Source organism: Maniola jurtina, chromosome 23 (genome assembly GCF_905333055.1).
Source record: "Maniola jurtina chromosome 23, ilManJurt1.1, whole genome shotgun sequence".
Classification (NCBI taxonomy): Eukaryota; Metazoa; Arthropoda; class Insecta; order Lepidoptera; family Nymphalidae; genus Maniola; species Maniola jurtina.
Window position 1 is genome coordinate 7,269,961 of NC_060051.1, and position 18,796 is coordinate 7,288,756.

The window sequence follows — 18,796 nt, forward strand, 5'->3', positions numbered from 1 at the left end:
AACGGCTGAACCAATTTTGACGGGACTTTCACAGACAAGTAGAAGATTGACCAAGGAGTAACATAGGCTTCTTTTTTAACCGGCCGCGGCTTTCAAAAATGGAGGAGTCGTGTTTTTCTACTTGGGTCCAACGATATCTCCGAGATTTGCGTAATTTTTTTAATCGATAACTACTAATAGGAACTTTGCGACATCACACTAATCACACTAATATTATAAAGGCGAAAGTTTGTATGTGTGTGTGTGTATGTTTGTTACTCCTTTACGCAAAAACCACTGGACGGATTTGGCTGAAATTTGGAATGGAGATAGATAATATCCTGGATTAGCACGTTGGCTACTTTTATCCCGGAAAATCAAAGAGTTCCCACGGGATATCGAAAAACTTTAATTCACGCGGATGAAGTCGCGGGCTTCAGCTAGTAGGTATCTAATAAAGATTTTTCCGAAACAACGTTGTCAATGGAAAAGTATGCCTCTGTGGCTGTAGTTGCCCCTGGGTTAAAGGTGGCCATCAAGCTGGTAGCATTGCCACACTGAATGGCGATGGACAACCATAGGACCAGGTATTTAAATATACTTACTTAATACTTATAATTGCTGCTTGACGAATTGTTATGAATCAATTAAAATCTTAAGAGGGTTTCGTTATCTAAATTGAAGAACAGCAGAGATTCAAGTCCACTCCATGATTATTGACGAATTGTTGACCAACGTAGACAAGATCTTGACTTCTCCTGGTCAATGATTTGCTATGGTATATTTATTGGGTAACTACGGTAAAAGGTACCGAGGTAGCTTGCCTTCCTGTAATTGACATAGCCACCTTTTTATCCCGGAAAATCAAAGAGTTCCCACGGGATTTCGAAAAACCTAAATCCACGCGGGCGAAGTCGCGGGCATCGGCTAGTAATTCCATAAAAAATTTGGATTCCAACTCTTCAATCCTGATACTGCATGGGACCTGACCAATCCACGCGGGCATCCTCTAGTTATGTCTAATATAGATACAATTAACTCAGTTGCGACTGTTGATAACAATATCAATCTTAATAAAAAAGTTTTCTTCCTTTCTTTCTTTCCTTCAATCTCTGAAGTCTGCGAATCCGCACTTGGCCAACGTGGTGGACAATGGCCAACACCTTCTCAGAGAGAAAACCAGTGCTCAGTGGTGAGCCTGCGATGGGTTGTTGATGATGATGATGATGATGATCATATCATATCAATCTTTGCTTGCACTCTTAACGGTGAAGGAAAACATGGTGAGGAAATCTGCATACCTGAGAGTTATTCATAACGTTCTCAAAGGTGTGTGAAGTCTGCCAAGTGCCAAGCCGCACTGGGCCAGCGGTTTTTTTTCACGCTAGCGAGAACGAAGACAGGTGATAGTACTGATAATTATTTATAAGATTCTACAAAAAAAAAACGCGAAAAATCCTGTATTTTTTAAAGTTCGTTATGTATTGTAAATAAAACATTTGACTGACATTAGAGGTCAACGAACGCTGCGTGGATGGGTAAAACTCGGGGTCAATGCCACGTCGTATGCGGGCCATTGACCCCGAGTTTTGCACGCTATACATTGCGGGTTTGAAATATACTAAATCACTAAAATAAAAGTATAAAAGTATAAGGTACACAGTTATTGGTATTGATTATGGATTGTGATTATACGAAATTCCTAATCACACTATCACACTAATATTATAAAGGCGAAAGTTTGTATGTGTGTGTGTGTGTGTGTGTATGTTTGTTACTCCTTCACGCAAAAACTACTGGACGGATTTGACTGAAATTTGGAATGGAGATAGATAATATCCTGGATTAGCACATAGGCTACTTTTTATCCCGTAAAATCAAAGAGTTCCCACGGGATTTCAAAAAACCTAAATCCACGCGGGCGAAGTCGCGGGCATCGGCTAGTTAGGCATAAAAGTCATCACACTAATATTATAAAGGAGAAAGTTTGTATGTGTGTGTGTGTGTTTGTTACTCCTTCACGCAAAAACTACTGGACGGATTGGGCTGAAATTTAGAATGGAGATAGATTATTACCTAGATTAAAACATAGGCTACTTTTTATCCCGGAAAATCAAAGAGTTCCCACGGGAATTTTAAAAAACCTACATCCACGCGAACGAAGTCGCGGGTATCAGCTAGTAAATTATAATATAACGCACCTAATTAGGTTGATGTTTCGCAAACTTTTCACATTGTAAAACGCAAGAAGTATGAAACTTTACCCGTATACCAATGATATACGAAATCTCGTCAAAAATAGCTACCTACAACCTCTTTGTGTTTTATCAGATGAGTCATGACTCATAAGATATTAATTCAGCCATTTTACATACATTACAAACCACACCTACTAATCTACTTATGTTTTGACAAAAATATAAAACATAGGGAATGTTTTATATTTTCGATACTTTCGTAAATTGGATTGCTTCACTAATACGTGGAAAATAGGTAGGTACATAGGTACGTCAAAATTTTATTAAAATATATTTGGCTAAAAATTTCTAAATATTCATAAAGCACGTACATTCATTAACGTAACATCCTTCCATCTTCCTTCCATACATAATAATATTATATCACTAGATTAGGTAACATTAGAAGTAATGTAAAATAATTTATCAATACATAACTAAAGAAAATCTCTCTATAGTCGTATTCCTCATTACTGAAGGTCGTGACCCCCTTCCATTAATCCTATAATGGTAGGAATTCTCTTGGGATAATAATGCGGTGGGTTCCCAGATCAAAAAGAAATAAAGAAAATAAAAGCTTAGAACAGATCTGCAAGATCTTTGATTTTTTTATATCAACGTAAATTATAGTATGAATATAATTCAAAGTTAAAATAGGTAGGTACATTTCGTGTTCCCGAAAATCTGAACATTCAACATGTTCCAAAACGCAACTCTGTGGAAACTCTTAACACTAAGGGTTGCTATACACATAGTCGGCTCAGCAAAGCCGAGCGGTAGAGTCCGAAATTATGTAGACGAATGCTCAACAAAAAGGCCGCTCGCCCTGCTCGCACATAGATAAACTCGGTTCGGCATGTACAATCGAACAATCAGATTTCTGAGAGATGAAGAGATGATTTTTCAAGCCATCTTTTAAGAATCCGATTGGTTTGCTGAACACTGCTTCGCCCATCTCTACTTCAGTGGATACCAGATGAAAACCTAATAAACCTATTTTTGCTGATCGGACGAGCTGAATGAAAGTTCTAAAAATTATTTATTAGCTTTTGCCCGCGTTTTCTTCCACGGTACATATATTACTTAAAACCTGCGTTACTTCTGAATAAATTAACTTTCTAATGATGAAAGGACTATTAAAATCGGTTCAGTGATTTCAGAGTTAAAGGAATACAAACAAACAAATCTTTTCTTTTTATAATACGATAGCAAAAACTACTCTTAGCAACTTTTCTTTTGGACTTTAGGGGGTCTTAGCCTGTACTCTATAATCCGACAAATTCGATGGTTTGACACTGCCCTGCAAAACGTTTGTCGGATTACCGGGGGTATTAGTTTAGAATAAGTATAGATGAAGACATTTGACAATGTCGTTTTCTCGTTTCAACAATGCGCGGGACTGCAATTATTTTTATAGGTACATGGCATTATATTGCATCTCAAATATTTGAAAAGAGCAACCGCGGAGTTTCTTGCTAGTTCTTCTCGGTAGGAAAGGCATTCCAAACCAGTGGTAGATGCTTTTGACGATTTAAAGTACTTTATTATTTATTTTATTTTATCAGATCGGTTTTGTTGTTCAACAAAAATTGCTGAAAATGTATAGACCCAACTAGTGTATAGCATCCCTAATGAAACTCAACATTATCTGCGCGAGTGGAGTTAAAAGTTTTTGTTCCCTAACAAGTTTCCTGTATGAAAGTTTCTCCAGAGCCTATTATTGAATAACAAGTAAGTAATAATTTTCGCAAAAATAATGTACTATACCATAGTGTACGAAGTTTTTTCTGCATATAATTCTTACTAGCCGATGCCCGCGGCTTCGCCTGGATTTAGGTTTTTCGAAATCCCGTGGGAACTCTTTGATATTCCGGGATAAAAAGTAGCCTATGACACTCAGGAATAATGCAGCTTTTTACTGGTGAAATATTTTCAAAATCGGTTCGGTAGTTCCAGAGATTACCCCTTATCTAAAACATAGGATTTAAAAAAAACCGATGGTTCCGTACTCGGGTAATTTTTCCGACATTTTGCACGATAAATCAAAAACTATTATGCCTAAAAATAAATAATAAAAATCTGTTTTAGAATGTACATGTAAAGCCCTTTCATATGATACCCCACTTGGTATAGTTATCTCACTTTGAAAATTAAAACATATTTCAATTTTTTTTCAATGATGTAACCACAAATTCAAGGTTTTCGGATTATTCCTCTACTTGTACTGTGAGACCTACCTACCTGCTTTTCATGATTCTAGGTCAATGGGAAGTACCCTATAGGTTTTCTTGACAGACACGACCGACGGACGGACAGACAGACAGACAACGTGATCCTATAAGGCATCCCTTTTTCCTTTTGAGGTACGGAACCCTGAAAGTATAATATCCGGTATGAGTACCTACGTGATATGTTTTTAGCTCTAACACCGCATTACCGGGGCACGGATTTGGTGAAATCTCGCAGGAAAATTTCCGAGATTTGCACTCTTTATTTGAAAGCTTGCACTTCATGGGTACATAATACGTGGGAAGACCACATTTCGTACAGTTTTGGGACACCTTTACAATTATATTCTTAATATTATCTCTATATATTATCTATAGAATTCTTATTAAAGTATTAAAAACTAGAGGATGCCCGCGACTTCGTCCACCTGGATTTAGGTTTTTAAAGATCCCGTGGGAACTGTTGATTTTCCGGGATAAAAAGTTGCCTATGTCAATGACAGGGAAGCAAGCTACCTCGGTACCAAATTTCATACAAATCGGTTAAACAGATGGGTCTTTAGGAATCCCGTGGGAACTCTTTGATTGCCTATGTCCATCCTCGGAATATAAGCTAACTCTATACTGAATTTCGTCAGAATCGGTTAAACTGTTGAGCCGTGAAAAGGTAGCAGACAGACAGACAGACAGAAAGACAGACAGACAACAGACACACTTTCGCATTTATTATATTAAGTATGGAAGTATGGATTAGGCGACTGGCAGGATTTGAACCTCGTGTCTCCCTTGGTATCACGCCCAAAGCGCCTTTAACCTAGGAGTTAGGGACCTTTAACAAAGGTCCGGACTACTCAATGACTGATTCATCAATGCCCAGCCCAAACCCTTAGACCTAGAAAGCTGAAATATTGCACAATGGGTATCTTTGTAATAGATAGACAAAGAATAGGGAATAAAGAGGATTTATATTTTCGCTGATCGAGCCGCGGGCGGTCGCTTGTATAAATATGAATAGAAGAAACTGGCATGGAAATTTTCTTGATAATGCACCTTTTTATAGTTCCGTACCTCAAAAGGAAAAAAGGAACCCTTGATGTAACCACAAATTCGCGGTTTTCGGATTTATTCCTTTACTTGTGCTATACGACCTACCTACCTGTCAAATTTCATGATTCTAGATCAACGGAAAGTACCCTATAGGTTTTCTTGACAGACACGACGGACGGACGGACAGACAGATAGACAGACAACAAAGTGATCTTGTGAGGGTTCCGTTTTTCCTTGTGAGGTACGGAACCCTAAAAATGAATCCCTATTTGCCTTGGTCACGCCATAACTTGAGAACGACTAGACCAAATTGGATCCTTCTTTTTGTGTTCAGTTTGAATTAGAACAAGACAGTATATTCCTCGAATTATTCCATAAAAACTGCAACTCATGGTCACCCCATATGCAAAAGTATATTCGGGTCAGACTGCAAGTTGCTGACGGTACAGCAAATAGGAGCTCGTATTAGTTTCATCCTATCCTCAACACTTCTACAGATTTTAGCAGAATAAGATGTTTGGCCTTCTAAAGTCTGCCATTTTGCCAGTCGGATTGAATCAATTTGCTTTTACAATTGAATTGTTATCCCTAGCGTTTACTTTTCTTGCTGTACGATATTTTTAGGGATCCGTACCCGAAAGGTGCCAACGGGACCCTATTACTAGCCTCCGGTGTCGTCCGGCCGTCTGTTTGTTTGTCAGCGGCCTGTATCTTCTGAACCGAATAGGTAGAGAGTTGAAATATTCACTGAATATGTAGGTATTTCTATTACTTACCGATATAACAATAAATAGTAAAAATTTATAGCCACCATCAAAATTTATGAAGTGTTATTTCTTCGTTCGATGGTACGAATTTATTCCCGTGGATTTAGGCATTTGAAACCGAAAAACGATGAAAAGTAGTGTGTGTCCGGAATTAGAGCTCTCGGGATTCTATTCCAAAAAATACGCGATTATCAAGAAACCTAAATCCACGCGGTCGAAGTTGGGACCCATACGCGACAGATCGAGATGGCAATCGGGATATGAGGCGGGGGGACGCCTCGCTCACCCGCACGTCACCCGCGCTATCCCGCACTGGGTTAGCGCGAGGGCTGTGCTCACCCCGATTGCCATGTCGACCTGTTGCGAACTATAAAGTGATAGATAGATGCTTTTGAAGATTCAAAAGAACTTGTAAAAGTCTAATTGAAAAAAAAATATTTTGAAGTCTACTAGTATTTCATCGTCCCAAAAGACAATATGTAGTTAGAATAAGATTTTTGGGGGCACCTAAATCTCGCAGTATTGACTCAGCGAGATTCTCATTAAAACAACTTTGGCGGTTTCAAAACTTATTAAAACTTGATGGTGCCACTCGCCGAGTCGAATGTCACGTTGGAGATATATTTGGGGTCGTGAAAGCTATTATTGTGATGTATAATGTTGCCGGCAAAGTTCGAATTGTGTGCTAAGTCAAGACTTCCCGGGCAGTATTGCGTTTAGTGAGATGGTCTGTGTAGAGTTCGTATAGATATAACATACTCGTAATAAATTCGATTGTTCACCACACTTCAGTCAGTAGATACGTGTCAATAATATTATAATCACAGAATATATTTATCCATACATATTAATACATATTATAATTATGCGAAAGTGTGTCTGTCTGTTTACTAGCTTTTCACAACCCATCCTTTCATGGGATTTTGACGAAATCTGGTACAGAGATAGTTTAGATAGAACGATAGGGTTACTTTTTGGTCCTGAAAAATCAACGAATTCCCATCAGATTTTTAAAAACCTAAATTCACGAAGAATTTGCGCGCATCGTCTACTTGGTACAAAGACAGCTTGTATCCTGGCGACGGGCATGGCCTAAATTTTATCCCGGAAAATTAAAGGGTTCCTACAAGATTTTTAAAAAGAAATCCACTCGTAATTCGAAGTGGCGGGCATCAAGGAGTAAAAAATAAATAAGAGTGATATTCTGGGACAAAATGTACTCTACCCGGGAAATGTTAACTCTATACATCATCCATACTTCACCTATAACATAATATTATTATAGCAAAGAACCATTTTTTCCCTGTAGCGAACACAAAGGTCACTGGGTATAATAAATTGTGATTTTGATTTGACCACACAATTTTGTTTACTTGCGTGCCTTTTGTTTTTGGTTTTTGTGGATGAAAGTGACATTAATGAATTGGCTTGCTTGCATATTGAGAATTAAACATGGGGTTTTTCATTCTAAATATCACTAAAGACTAACCCTTTAATGAAAATATGTTTTTTAATAAAGTCTTATTTGGAAAAGGTAAATTATATTTAGATAATGTAAGATCCTAACAAGCTGAAGTTAGGACCCATGTGTAGATGTACCAAAAAAATACTGAGCCTCGTAGCATGATACCAGTGGACGTTTAAGAATTTGTTTAAAACTCCAGTGAGACAACCCTGCAAACAGCTGAACGAAGAAATGAAATCACAAAAAACTTCTATGAACTCGAAGGATTGTTTGAACGTTTATCAAGTAGCAGAGATAACGAAAGAATATCACACTTAATATTATAAAGGAGAAAATTTGTATGTGTGTGTGTGTGTATGTTTGTTACTCCTTCACGCAAAAACTACTGGACGGATTGGGCTGAAATTTAGAATGGAGATAGATTATACCCTGGATTAGCACATAGACTACTTTTTATCCCGGAAAATCAAAGAGTTCCTACGGGTTGAAAACCTACATCCACACGAACGAAGTCGCGGGTATCAGCTAGTTATATAATATATAACTATTATGTACTACTTTCCTCATTCGTCAAGTTATAATATGATTTATCATACTTACTGTTCAGGTAGGTATGTCTTTTTTTATTTATAGTCTAACACTTGGTGCAATCAAACCTTCTGGCAAATTATGATGCAACGTATGAAGGAGCTCGCTTGCCTAGAAGATGCCTGCCTATACACTCTTGACATGTATTTTAAAAGTCAAGTTTGAATTTGCAAATTTTAACCTCCGCTTCTAATACAGGTACCGTATTAAAAGTGGAGGAGAAAATTTGCATCATCAAAAAATATCGAGAACCCTTATTTCAAAGATACGGGAGTAAATTTTTAAACAAAATGTTACGACTAAAACCATATTCTTAAACAAAAACAAGGACTAATCTATAATTCTAGGCTAGAATAATGATTCTCACAATCCATCCATCCATACTAACCAGTATCCATACTTCCATCCATACTATCCATACTTCCATCGAAATTCGAAAGTGTGTCTGTCTGTCTATTTGACTATCTGTCTTGTCTGCTACGCTTTCACGGCTCAACCGCTGAACCGATTTTAATGAATTTTTTTATAGACTTAGGATACATTCCGGGGAAGGATATATAGGCTAATTTTTATCCCGGAAAAACAAACAGGTCCCGCGAGATTCTTAAAGACTCATCCGCTTGACTGATTTGTATGAAAGGGACTGAGGTAGCTTGCGTCTCTGTAATTGACATAGGCAACTTTTTATCCCGGAAAGTCAAACAGTTCCCACGGGATCTTTAAAAACCTAAATCCACGCGGACGCAGTCGCGGGCATCCTCTAGTCACATATAAAATCAACCGAAGTAATAATAACAAATAAAACAACCAGTAACGCGACAAATGCAATCACACAATATTAGCATGTCGCTCCAACGACAACGATTCGAGACGCCTTGATTGCTTTTATGGCGAATTTTCATGTCCCATAAAGTCGCCGCAGCGAATTAGTGATAATACAGCCATTTGTCTTATGCGGTGGCCACACCAGGTGAATAGGCTCGCGTAACAGCCACGAGGTTTGTCATGTTACACTGTTCGTGCGGCAGTTTACACTTACACACTCTAGTGTCGATAAAATCAGCCTCGCAGGCTGAGGCAGTTTCTCAAATGCAAAGAGTACTGATCTCGAACAATAACTCTCACAGTGACACTTACCTACCTACCATAGTAAACGGGAAGTACCCTATAAGTTTTCTTGACAGACACGGCAGAGAGATAGACGGACAGACAGACAGACAACAAAGTGATGAGGATTCCAATTTTCCTTTTGAGGTACGGAACTCTAAAAAAAACAAATGAAACGGCAAAACTCAAAGGTATGTTTTCAGTAACCGAGCATATTTTCTCGCAATTTTGCCGTGCGAGTTTTTACGCCTGGTGTGGACACGGCTGAACCGTCAAGCACTAGTGAGCAAAAAAAGAAAAATAACAGTTCATTAGTACGCCTCATATGGTGCTTTATGGGAAATGTTAGCTAGGTTAATAACATTGGCTTTCTCCATCATTATAGAAGCGTCAAGCATAGGAGAGAAGTCTTTCGCGGCCTGCAAAAACTATGGACAGACGATGTTGGAATGCCACAACATACTATATCCTTCAGAGAAGATAAGAGTACCAATAGATTTGTTACTGTACCCGCATATGGTTTTAATTGGATTTAAAAAGGATGCCCATAAGAAACCGGCTTGGAAATGTGGTGGATCATTGATCAGGTAGGTACCTATTCTAAGGCACGGTTTTTTACGCTGATGTCAGTCGCGTATGTCGGTCGTGCGTATAATTATACTATTCATGCTGATTTTGTACGCGCAACTAGAGTACGCAACTGTAGATGGAAAAGTGTATCTGTGTGTGTGTATGTGTGCATATAGTCAACCAATTTTGATTTTAGCCCATACGATGACTGACTAGGTACATGCTTCAGAATGATGAAGTCTGACTAGATTCATGGTTTGGAACTACGAAAAGTTCTACTTTGTAAGTTGTAAGTTATTTCAGTGTTTTTTAATGATGCGCGTGCTACAACGGCACAAACCGATAAACAATAGTTTTGTAAAAAAAATAGCTACTAATAAATACAGCAATCAATTTATTTTATTAGACTTTACTTTGTCTAAGTCTAGATAACTGGTACATAAGCCATACCTACTTAACTTAAAGACTTCATTAACAGGGCTCTCTCCGTCTGCAAAATTTCATGGACTTTGGTTGCTTAATATTCAAATGAAATTGGGACTACGATTGTATGCAGTAAGTGACGGAGAGTGCCCTGTTAATTTATTTCAAATCATTTCAGTGAAAAATGGGTACTAACAGCAGCACATTGTATAGAAGACCCCATAGAAGGAACAGCAAGTATCATGAGAATAGGTACTGCAACATTCGAATTCGACGAAGTTGAGGAACTAGCTCAAGAAAGAGAAATAGACGAAATCATACCCCATCCAGAATATAAACCCCCTTCGAAGTACCACGATGTAGCATTAATGAAGAGTAAACCTGAATTTATACTAAGCAGGGATATTCGAATAGCCTGCTTGAATCTTGATGATAATATCCATGATATGAAGTTGACAGCTATAGGGTTTGGTAAAACAGGATCAATGGATTCTTATGGTAGCGAAACATTAATGAAAGTCGATGTAGATATAATCGATTCAGATGTCTGTAATAGATCGATGAGCTATTTGATTAAAAGGAAGCTTATAGCTCAGGGGATAACGGAAAACCAGTTATGTGCTGGTGATTATGAACATGGGGGTAAGGACACTTGTCAAGGAGATTCTGGAGGGCCGTTACAAGTTATGCCAGGTAATTGTATTAGTTCTGCTAGATAATTGTATAAGTTATGCTAGGTAATTTTATAATTTATGCTAGGTAATTGTATAAGTTCTGCTAGGTAATTGTATAAGTTATGCTAGGTAATTGTATAAGGTATTTGTATAATTATGCTAGATAATTGTATAAGTAATGCTAGGTAATTGTACAAGTTTTGATAGACACTTTTACAATAAAGTCCCAAGTGACATTTCGAAGCTAATAAAAAGTTTTGAGGGGTCTCTCCGTCACTCGCTCCATACAAACGTAGTTCCAATTTCATTTGAATATTAAGCAACCAAAGTTCATGAAATTTTGCAGACATATTCTAGAAACTAATATCTATACCTGTGGTTTTCCAGATTTCTGTTAAAATATTCGGTTTCAAAGTTACGCGGTCTTAAAAATTCACATACAAATCTTTGAGCCCCTGTAATTTTAAAACTACATATTTTTAGAAAAATCTAAAACACCACAGGCACAGATATTAGTTTCTAGAATATTATGTCTGCAAAATTTCATGGACTTAGGTTGCTTAATATTCAATTGAAATTGGAACTACGATTGTATGGAGTAAGTGACGGAGAGAGCCCTGTTAATCGAAATTTTGGTCAGATGACAGAAAATCTTGAGAATGAATGCCATTTTGAGATGATAATAAAAATAATTATTGCAAAAAGCATATTAGACGGACTTCGTTGTAGACCAAGACGTTTTTTGATACTGATAGCTTCTATTCCGTGGGCTATTTGTTGTTCCTGAAAGTAAAAGAATTGTTAGTAATTATTAAAAAAAAATGTTTTCATTTTGTTTTTTAACCCCTGACACAAAAAGAGGTATATTATAAGTTTGACGTGTGTATCTGTGTATCTCTGTATCTGTCTGTAGAATCGTAGCTCCTAAACTAATGAACCGATTTTAATTTAGTTTGTTTTTGTTTGAAAGGTGGCTTGATCGAGAGTGTTCTTAGCTATAATCCAAGAAAATCGGTTCAGCCGTTTGAAAGTTATCAGCTCTTTCTAGGTACTGTAACCTTCACTTGTCGGGGGTGTTAAAAATTTTTAATTTACATTTGTCACTGTATAATATTGTCAATATAGACACTGTTTCTTTGTTTTTCTTTCAGATAGCGTGGACTGTATGCACACGTTTCCTTTGCATAAGATTGTCGGGGTGACGTCGTTTGGGAGGGACTGTGGAAGGAAGATGGCACCCGGCGTCTACACCAGGGTGTCCAGGTATATTGACTGGATTGAGAGCATAGTGTGGCCAGATTGTGATAGTTTTTAGGGTTCCGTACCTAAAAAGGAAAAACAGAACCCTTATAGGATTCGTTGTCTGTCTGTCTGTCTGTCCGTCCGTCCGTCCGTCCGTCGTGTCTGTCAAGAAAACCTATAGGGTACTTCCCGTTGACCTAGAATCATGAAATTTGGCAGGTAGGTAGGTCTTATAGCCACAAGGAATAAATCTGAAAACCGTGAATTTGTGGTTACATCGCAGAAAAAAAATATGTTTAAATTTTCAAAGTGAGATAACTTATACCAAGTGGGCATGAAAAGAGCTTTACCTGTACTTTCTAAAGCAGATTTCTATTTATTTTTATGCATAATAGTTTTTGATTTATCGTGCAAAATGTCAAAAAATAATACCCGAGTACGGAACCCTCGGTGCGCGAGCCCGACTCGCACTTGGCCGGTTTTTAAGAGGGCTCCCCATTGCTGCTCCAAGTCGAGCGTGAGCGCATTCTGTTCCAATCAACATTTACGGGCGGGACACACTCAAGAGTGAGATGGACGATGTTTTAACAATCAAAATGAATGTTTTTTATTACGTTATGTTTTAAAAACTAATCAATACTTAACTTTTTTGAATTAAGTATATATATTATCTATGTAGTATGTATTACTTTTATGCTTATGCAGGAGGAAACTGAACCCAGTTAACTTTTTCATTCAAGAAGATATAAATCTATATATTATAAAAATATAAGTAGGTATTTCTTCATAGTAGTAGTATCTAGAAGTAGTATTTATTTATAGTATAAAAATGAAATTATACTCACATAGAAGTCAGCTAAATCATAGATCACTTGTCATCAGTGGTAACAGACTTGACCGCATTTTCACTTATGAGATATTCCAGCAAAAAGGTTAACGGCTTACCTGAAACAAAGGGATGCTCTATAAAAACCCGTCAAGGCTGACCCGCGGGGGACACGAATAAAAAATGAGACAGGAAAAGTGGTGTCGAAAAACTTTCTTCCCATTATTTTCTTTCAAAATACACAATGTCTCTGGACTCTGGAGACCCTCTACTGTCGTTAAGAACGGGATAGTTCAGTCCAATGTAAATTGTATAAAAAGACAGATTCTATAAGGGTTCCTTTTTCCTTTTGAGGTACGGAACCCTAAAAAATGAAAATGGCGGATTTTGTGTGTGGGCATTGCCGCAGGCGAGGGTTTTGGAAAACTTTTTACATTAGGTACTTGTTACATTCGTTTATATTAAGAGAATATAGTCAAAGTCAAAGTCAGAATCATTTATTCAAAGTAGGTACAATTGTACTCTTTTTGGTGGTCGAAATTGTTAAATTTGTACGATATTTGTATTAATGTTTATACTTAGCCTTATTTATTTTATAGTAAAGTCTAGCTAGAGCAAATGATGTAGTCTTGTCGCTCAGCAAGTTAGTTCAATGCTATAATGGGTTTCTTAGGGTTCCGTAGCTTATTAGGAAAAACGGAACCCTTATAGGGTCACTTTGTTGTCTGTCCGCCTGTCTCTCTGTCTGTCTGTCCGTCTATCCGTCCGTCGTGTCAGTCAAGAAAACCTATAGGGTACTTACCTTTGATCTAGAGTCATGAATTTGGCAGGTAGGTAGGTCTTATATCACAACTAGATGATGCCCGCGACTTCGTCCGCGTGGATTTAGGTTTTTGGACACACACACACACACACATACACACAAACTTTCGCCTTTATAATATTGCCTTTACTTGTGAATTGTGATGTAATTCAAAAGTAAAGGGAAAAATCCGAAAACCATGAATTTGTGGTTACATCACAAAAAACAAACTAAGAAAGGTAACTAACTATACTTACGAGTACCAAGTGGTATCACATGAAAGAACTGTACATTCTAAAAAAGATTTTTATTTATTATTTTAATTATTCGCAAAAAATACCCGAGTGAAGAACCCTCGGTGTGCGAATCTGACTCACTCTTGGCCGGTTTTTTAACGTCGCGTGGTAAGCGGATTCGTTTCAGAGCTGTTTTCTTCCGGAAGTCGTTACTCTATTAGCGTCGCTTCTTTATTCAGCGAAGGCTTTTTGTTAAGGTTCCGTAGTGAGACAAGAAAACATTACAGTTTCGTCCTGCCCGTCTTCCGTCTGGTTCCGCAGTAAAACAAAGGGTGCGTCTCTATGCGTCACAGCTTTTTAAATAATAAATCAAGTATAAGAGCTGAAAAATTGTCGATTACCAGTTATAATATAATATTTTTGTACAAGATAACGTAATAATACCTTTTTTAATGCCTTCCCAAGAGCGTGCCAACACACACGATCCTCCTCCTTCCTCATCTACCCACTTCATCATAATTGGTTAAATGGCTCATCCATTTAACCGATTTTGATGGAATTTCATGAAAAAATAGCGGAAAAAAAAATAAGATACACTTTCGCATTTATAATACTAAGTATTGATTTAGTTAGATGGAAGGGATCATGACTCGCAGGAATGAGAAGTACGACGCAGAAAGATACCATTAAAACGGCGCGTGTTAAAAAAGCGAAAGTTTTAATGAAAAATGATGTAATTTTCGTACAAGTTGTAAATTGTGTTTCCTGTAATAGGATGACTTTCAAACTTGGTGTAACTTTAGTTAATTGTCTATTTTTCAGACTTTTACGTTTTATTACCTAAGTACTTGTTGATGCCCGCGACTTTAATCGTGTAGATTTAGGTTTTTACAGATTCCATAGGAATTCTTTAATTTTCCGGGATAAAAAGTATGAGTTTGACGTGTGTATCGGTGTATCTGTGTATCTGTCTGTGGCATCGTAGCTCCTAAACTAGTGAACCGATTTTAATTTAGTTTTTTTTTTGTTTGAAAGGTGGCTTGATCGAGAGTGTTCTTAGCTATAATCGAAGAAAATCGGTTCAGCCGTTTGAGAGTTATCAGCTCTTTTCTAGTTACTGTAACCTTTTTTTGTCGGGGGTGTTATAAAATTTTAATTTACACTTGTACTACTAGACATTTACTCCAAATATTTAGGCTTGAGTGCCAAATATTTTTCCGCCCGAGCGCCATACCAGACCATTTGGCTGGGATTCTCAAAATTCCTGGGTCGATAACTAATGAAATAACTAGGGTTTTAATCATTCCATCCACCCTAACCGTAAATCTAACCCTATTTGAAGGGTTGAATTAAAATTAGGCTTTTATTACTGACTACATCAAAAAGGTAAACTGTGCCTTCTAAAATCGGATCTCTCTCCGGTCTTCGGTCCTATCGGATTGTCGGCCATGGAATTATGAGAGTATGGAAATAGAGAGTGCACCTGTGTTTGCTCATAGTCTTGTCACACTAATACTATAAAGGCAAAAGTTTGTGTGTATGTGTGTGTGTGTGTATGTTTGTTACTACTTCACGCAAAAACCACTAAACGGATGTGACTGAAATTCGGAATGAAGATAGATAATATCCTGGATTAGCACATAGGTTACTTTTTATCCCGGAAAATCCAAGAGTTCCCACGGGATTTTGAAAAACCTAAATCCACGCGGACGAAGTCGGGGGCGTCAGCTAGTGGATTATAATGTGTCCTATGTAGTTGGTTATAAACTAGTTAAACTATAAAGAGAGGACAAGGTCCAAGTAAGCAAGATACTGCAGAGTTTTAATGAGTAGGTATCTATAATTGAAAGACATCATCGTTAAATCAATACCCTGGACGGCTAGGCCTCCTCAATTAACCCGGCACAATTAGAACTCACCAAATTACATTTTCATAATTGAATACCATCGGGGAATGAGGTGGTTCGCAAAGTTATCAATGTCGGAATCGAACTTAAATGGCTATAAATTTAAATGAACCTATAGTGATTGTTCACATACTATAAGCACAGTTTTACGATAGGTATACTAAAAGCCCAAATCGACGGTCCCTACGTACATAAAGACATGTCGAAAATGGCATTTTTTTTTATTGCACAATTGGCTTTAGATTTTCCTTATGCACATACCTGTAAATATATTTTTTTTTAATATTACGTATTTAACGTCATTTACAAATCGTATATGAGCAACGAATAAGTGTCGTAGATGCGGATATCTATACGTATCGTTTTGTACGGTGTTTTAAAATGCGCGCCACTCGGTGCGGACGACGAAGGCGGTGTCTGACATAACGTCATTCACGGCGGGAGTTCCCCAATAAGACGGGTCCCCATTACTAGCTCAATTAAATACAAAACCGATATAAATCAATATTTTTATTGTTTTTCTAACCTAGACCAGTAGAATATCAGTGTAAAAGCGGTCATATCAGACATATCCGCTTATGCTATGATATAGTCATGAAAATATAATTATTTCACAAATAATTATAATGTTACATGCTTGTTTAAAATATGATTTCCTAAATAATTATTACAAAGAAAACAAAGATTTTATTGTTATCGAAGTATATGAAGTCATGTCTTACATGTTTGTACATTTTATTAACTGTTTTCTTCTTTCCTGCGTATAAAAAGGTATCACAGACATGTCTGACATGCTTTTATTTTAATATCAGCGTAGAAACAGTCATCTATCAGTTTTTCCAAGAAAATATAAAAAAAGAAAATATGTAGAAATACCATTATAAAGTTCCTAAAGCTAATAAAACATTATAGAAAAATAATAATTATAATTGTACATAGAATTATTTCTAGAGCGGTTTGAACATAAATAACGCTCTCCTGTAAACCTCGGTTTTTGACATGTCTTTATGTACGTAGGGACCGTCGAAATTCGCACGAGCGTTAAAAAAGCGTTGCGTTACATCCCGGCGTCGCGCTGAAAATACAAAGTGCGCGTCAAAAAAGCGTTGACGTGAACAGATACTTGGGGGTGCATTTGTTCTATTTGAACGCTTTTTTAACGAACGTTAAAAAAGCTGTCGTGCGAATGAGGCCTAAGGCGTGCCCCCAAGCCATTTAGCGCTCCGATACGATGCCGAATAGAAGGTTAATTAAGTATAACCAATAACACGTCGTAGTCCGTGCTCTTCTCAGGGTTGGGCGCGTTTGGAACCCTCGTAGCTTTAGTTTTAAGTTTACGTAATTAATTATCACCACGAATCACCGTACAAATCTAACAATTCTTAAGGTTGCCATCATAAAGAGTACAATAGTACCTACTTCGAATAAATGATTTGACTTTGACTTTGACTTCATTATGCCAGTGACGCGGCTGTATCAGCCAATGGAAAAACGCGCCATAATAATCGAATTTTCAAAATTCAATAGCGCCAAGGTTATCAGTGGGTTATTTCAGAGTGTCTGAATTAAACTTTTTCAATCATTCAACGACTTGTTCGAGGGCTCGGAGTGAGTACACACTTGCGACATGGCCGACAAAAAGTCTTGAAAAGCCAAGACTTTTTGTCGGACGATTCGAATATAGATAATACTTACGGAATAAGGAAACTACTTATTTCACCACATTAATTCATACAATAATAATATGAACCCAGAAGGTTTTACACTCTTTTCTGGGCATTCGTGTAAAAAGTAGCTCATTTTTTCTATGGCAATAATATAAAATGTCCAAGCGTTGCCGAGGCTATCAACGGTAATCTAAGCTATTGATAATCTTTACTACAGTTGCTGAAAACTCTAGTTAAAGCGATTTTTAGTCGTTAGTGTGTATTGTCCTATGGTAACACCTAATATGCGTCCATTGAAATGAGCGCTTTTTAGGGTTCCTTACCCGAAGGGTGCCAACGGAACCCTATTACTAGACCTTCGCTTTCCGTCCGTCCGTCCATCCATCCGTCCGTCTTTGTCGTTCTGTCTGTCAGTGGGTTGTATCTCATGAACTGAAATAGGTAGAGAATTGAAGTTTTCACAGAATGTGTATCACAGAATTTATATTACCATAACAAAATATAATAAAAATTTCAAAATGACCACTTTGAGAAATAATAAAAATTTAAAAGAGTTATTTCTTGTACGTTATGGTACGGAACTCTTCCGTGTACGAGCCCGATTCTTACTTGACGTTTTAAAAATCTTTTCCCTCTTTTCACCCGCCTCACTCTATCGGTTTTATATTAAAAAGTCAATCGAAGTCTTAATTTTCTATGGCCTTTGTGAGGAGGTTATTACCCACGTATTGTTTTCGGTCTTTTCTTAACCGATGTCCGTCGGAGAGGGGTTTCAATTCAATTGCATGGGTGCGGAAAATCGCATGCGGAAATTCTCTCAACGTTTTGTCTGCTCTCCTAACATTTCCATACATTCGAACGAAATTGGGTACGTGTTTTTCATTAGATGCGGATGTTTTGATGTTTAGAGCATATAGTTTGTTGTTGGTTTAGGCTTTAACTTTGTTCCTCAAAAGAAAGCCTCAATAGCTCAACGGTTATAGGAGCGGCCTGAAATCCGAAAGGTCAGCGGTTCAAACCCCACCCGTTGC

At 37.4% G+C, this 18,796-nt stretch overlaps 2 protein-coding genes across 2 annotated transcripts in view; one reads left to right on the top strand and one right to left on the bottom strand.

The window, feature by feature from the left end:
- The window catches only part of LOC123877398, a 757,955-nt gene that overhangs the window by 165,814 nt on the left and 573,345 nt on the right, over window positions 1–18,796 (bottom strand). The gene's annotated exons all lie outside the window — the stretch shown is intronic.
- On the top strand, window positions 9,723–12,901 carry LOC123877405 (serine protease snake-like). Its single transcript, XM_045924171.1, has 4 exons — window positions 9,723–10,005; window positions 10,590–11,104; window positions 12,237–12,400; window positions 12,815–12,901. Exons 1-3 carry the CDS (start codon window positions 9,761–9,763, stop codon window positions 12,398–12,400), a joined length of 924 nt encoding a protein of 307 aa, XP_045780127.1. The 5' UTR covers window positions 9,723–9,760; the 3' UTR covers window positions 12,815–12,901.

Excerpts from the sequence above, each read along its gene's own strand:
- LOC123877405 (XM_045924171.1), top strand. The coding sequence starts at position 9,761 with ATGTTAGCTAGGTTAATAACATTGGCTTTCTCCATCATTATAGAAGCG. Across the intron at positions 10,006-10,589 it reads TGTGGTGGATCATTGATCAG|TGAAAAATGGGTACTAACAG; the intron begins GTAGGTACCTAT and ends AAATCATTTCAG. Across the intron at positions 11,105-12,236 it reads GCCGTTACAAGTTATGCCAG|ATAGCGTGGACTGTATGCAC; the intron begins GTAATTGTATTA and ends TTTTTCTTTCAG.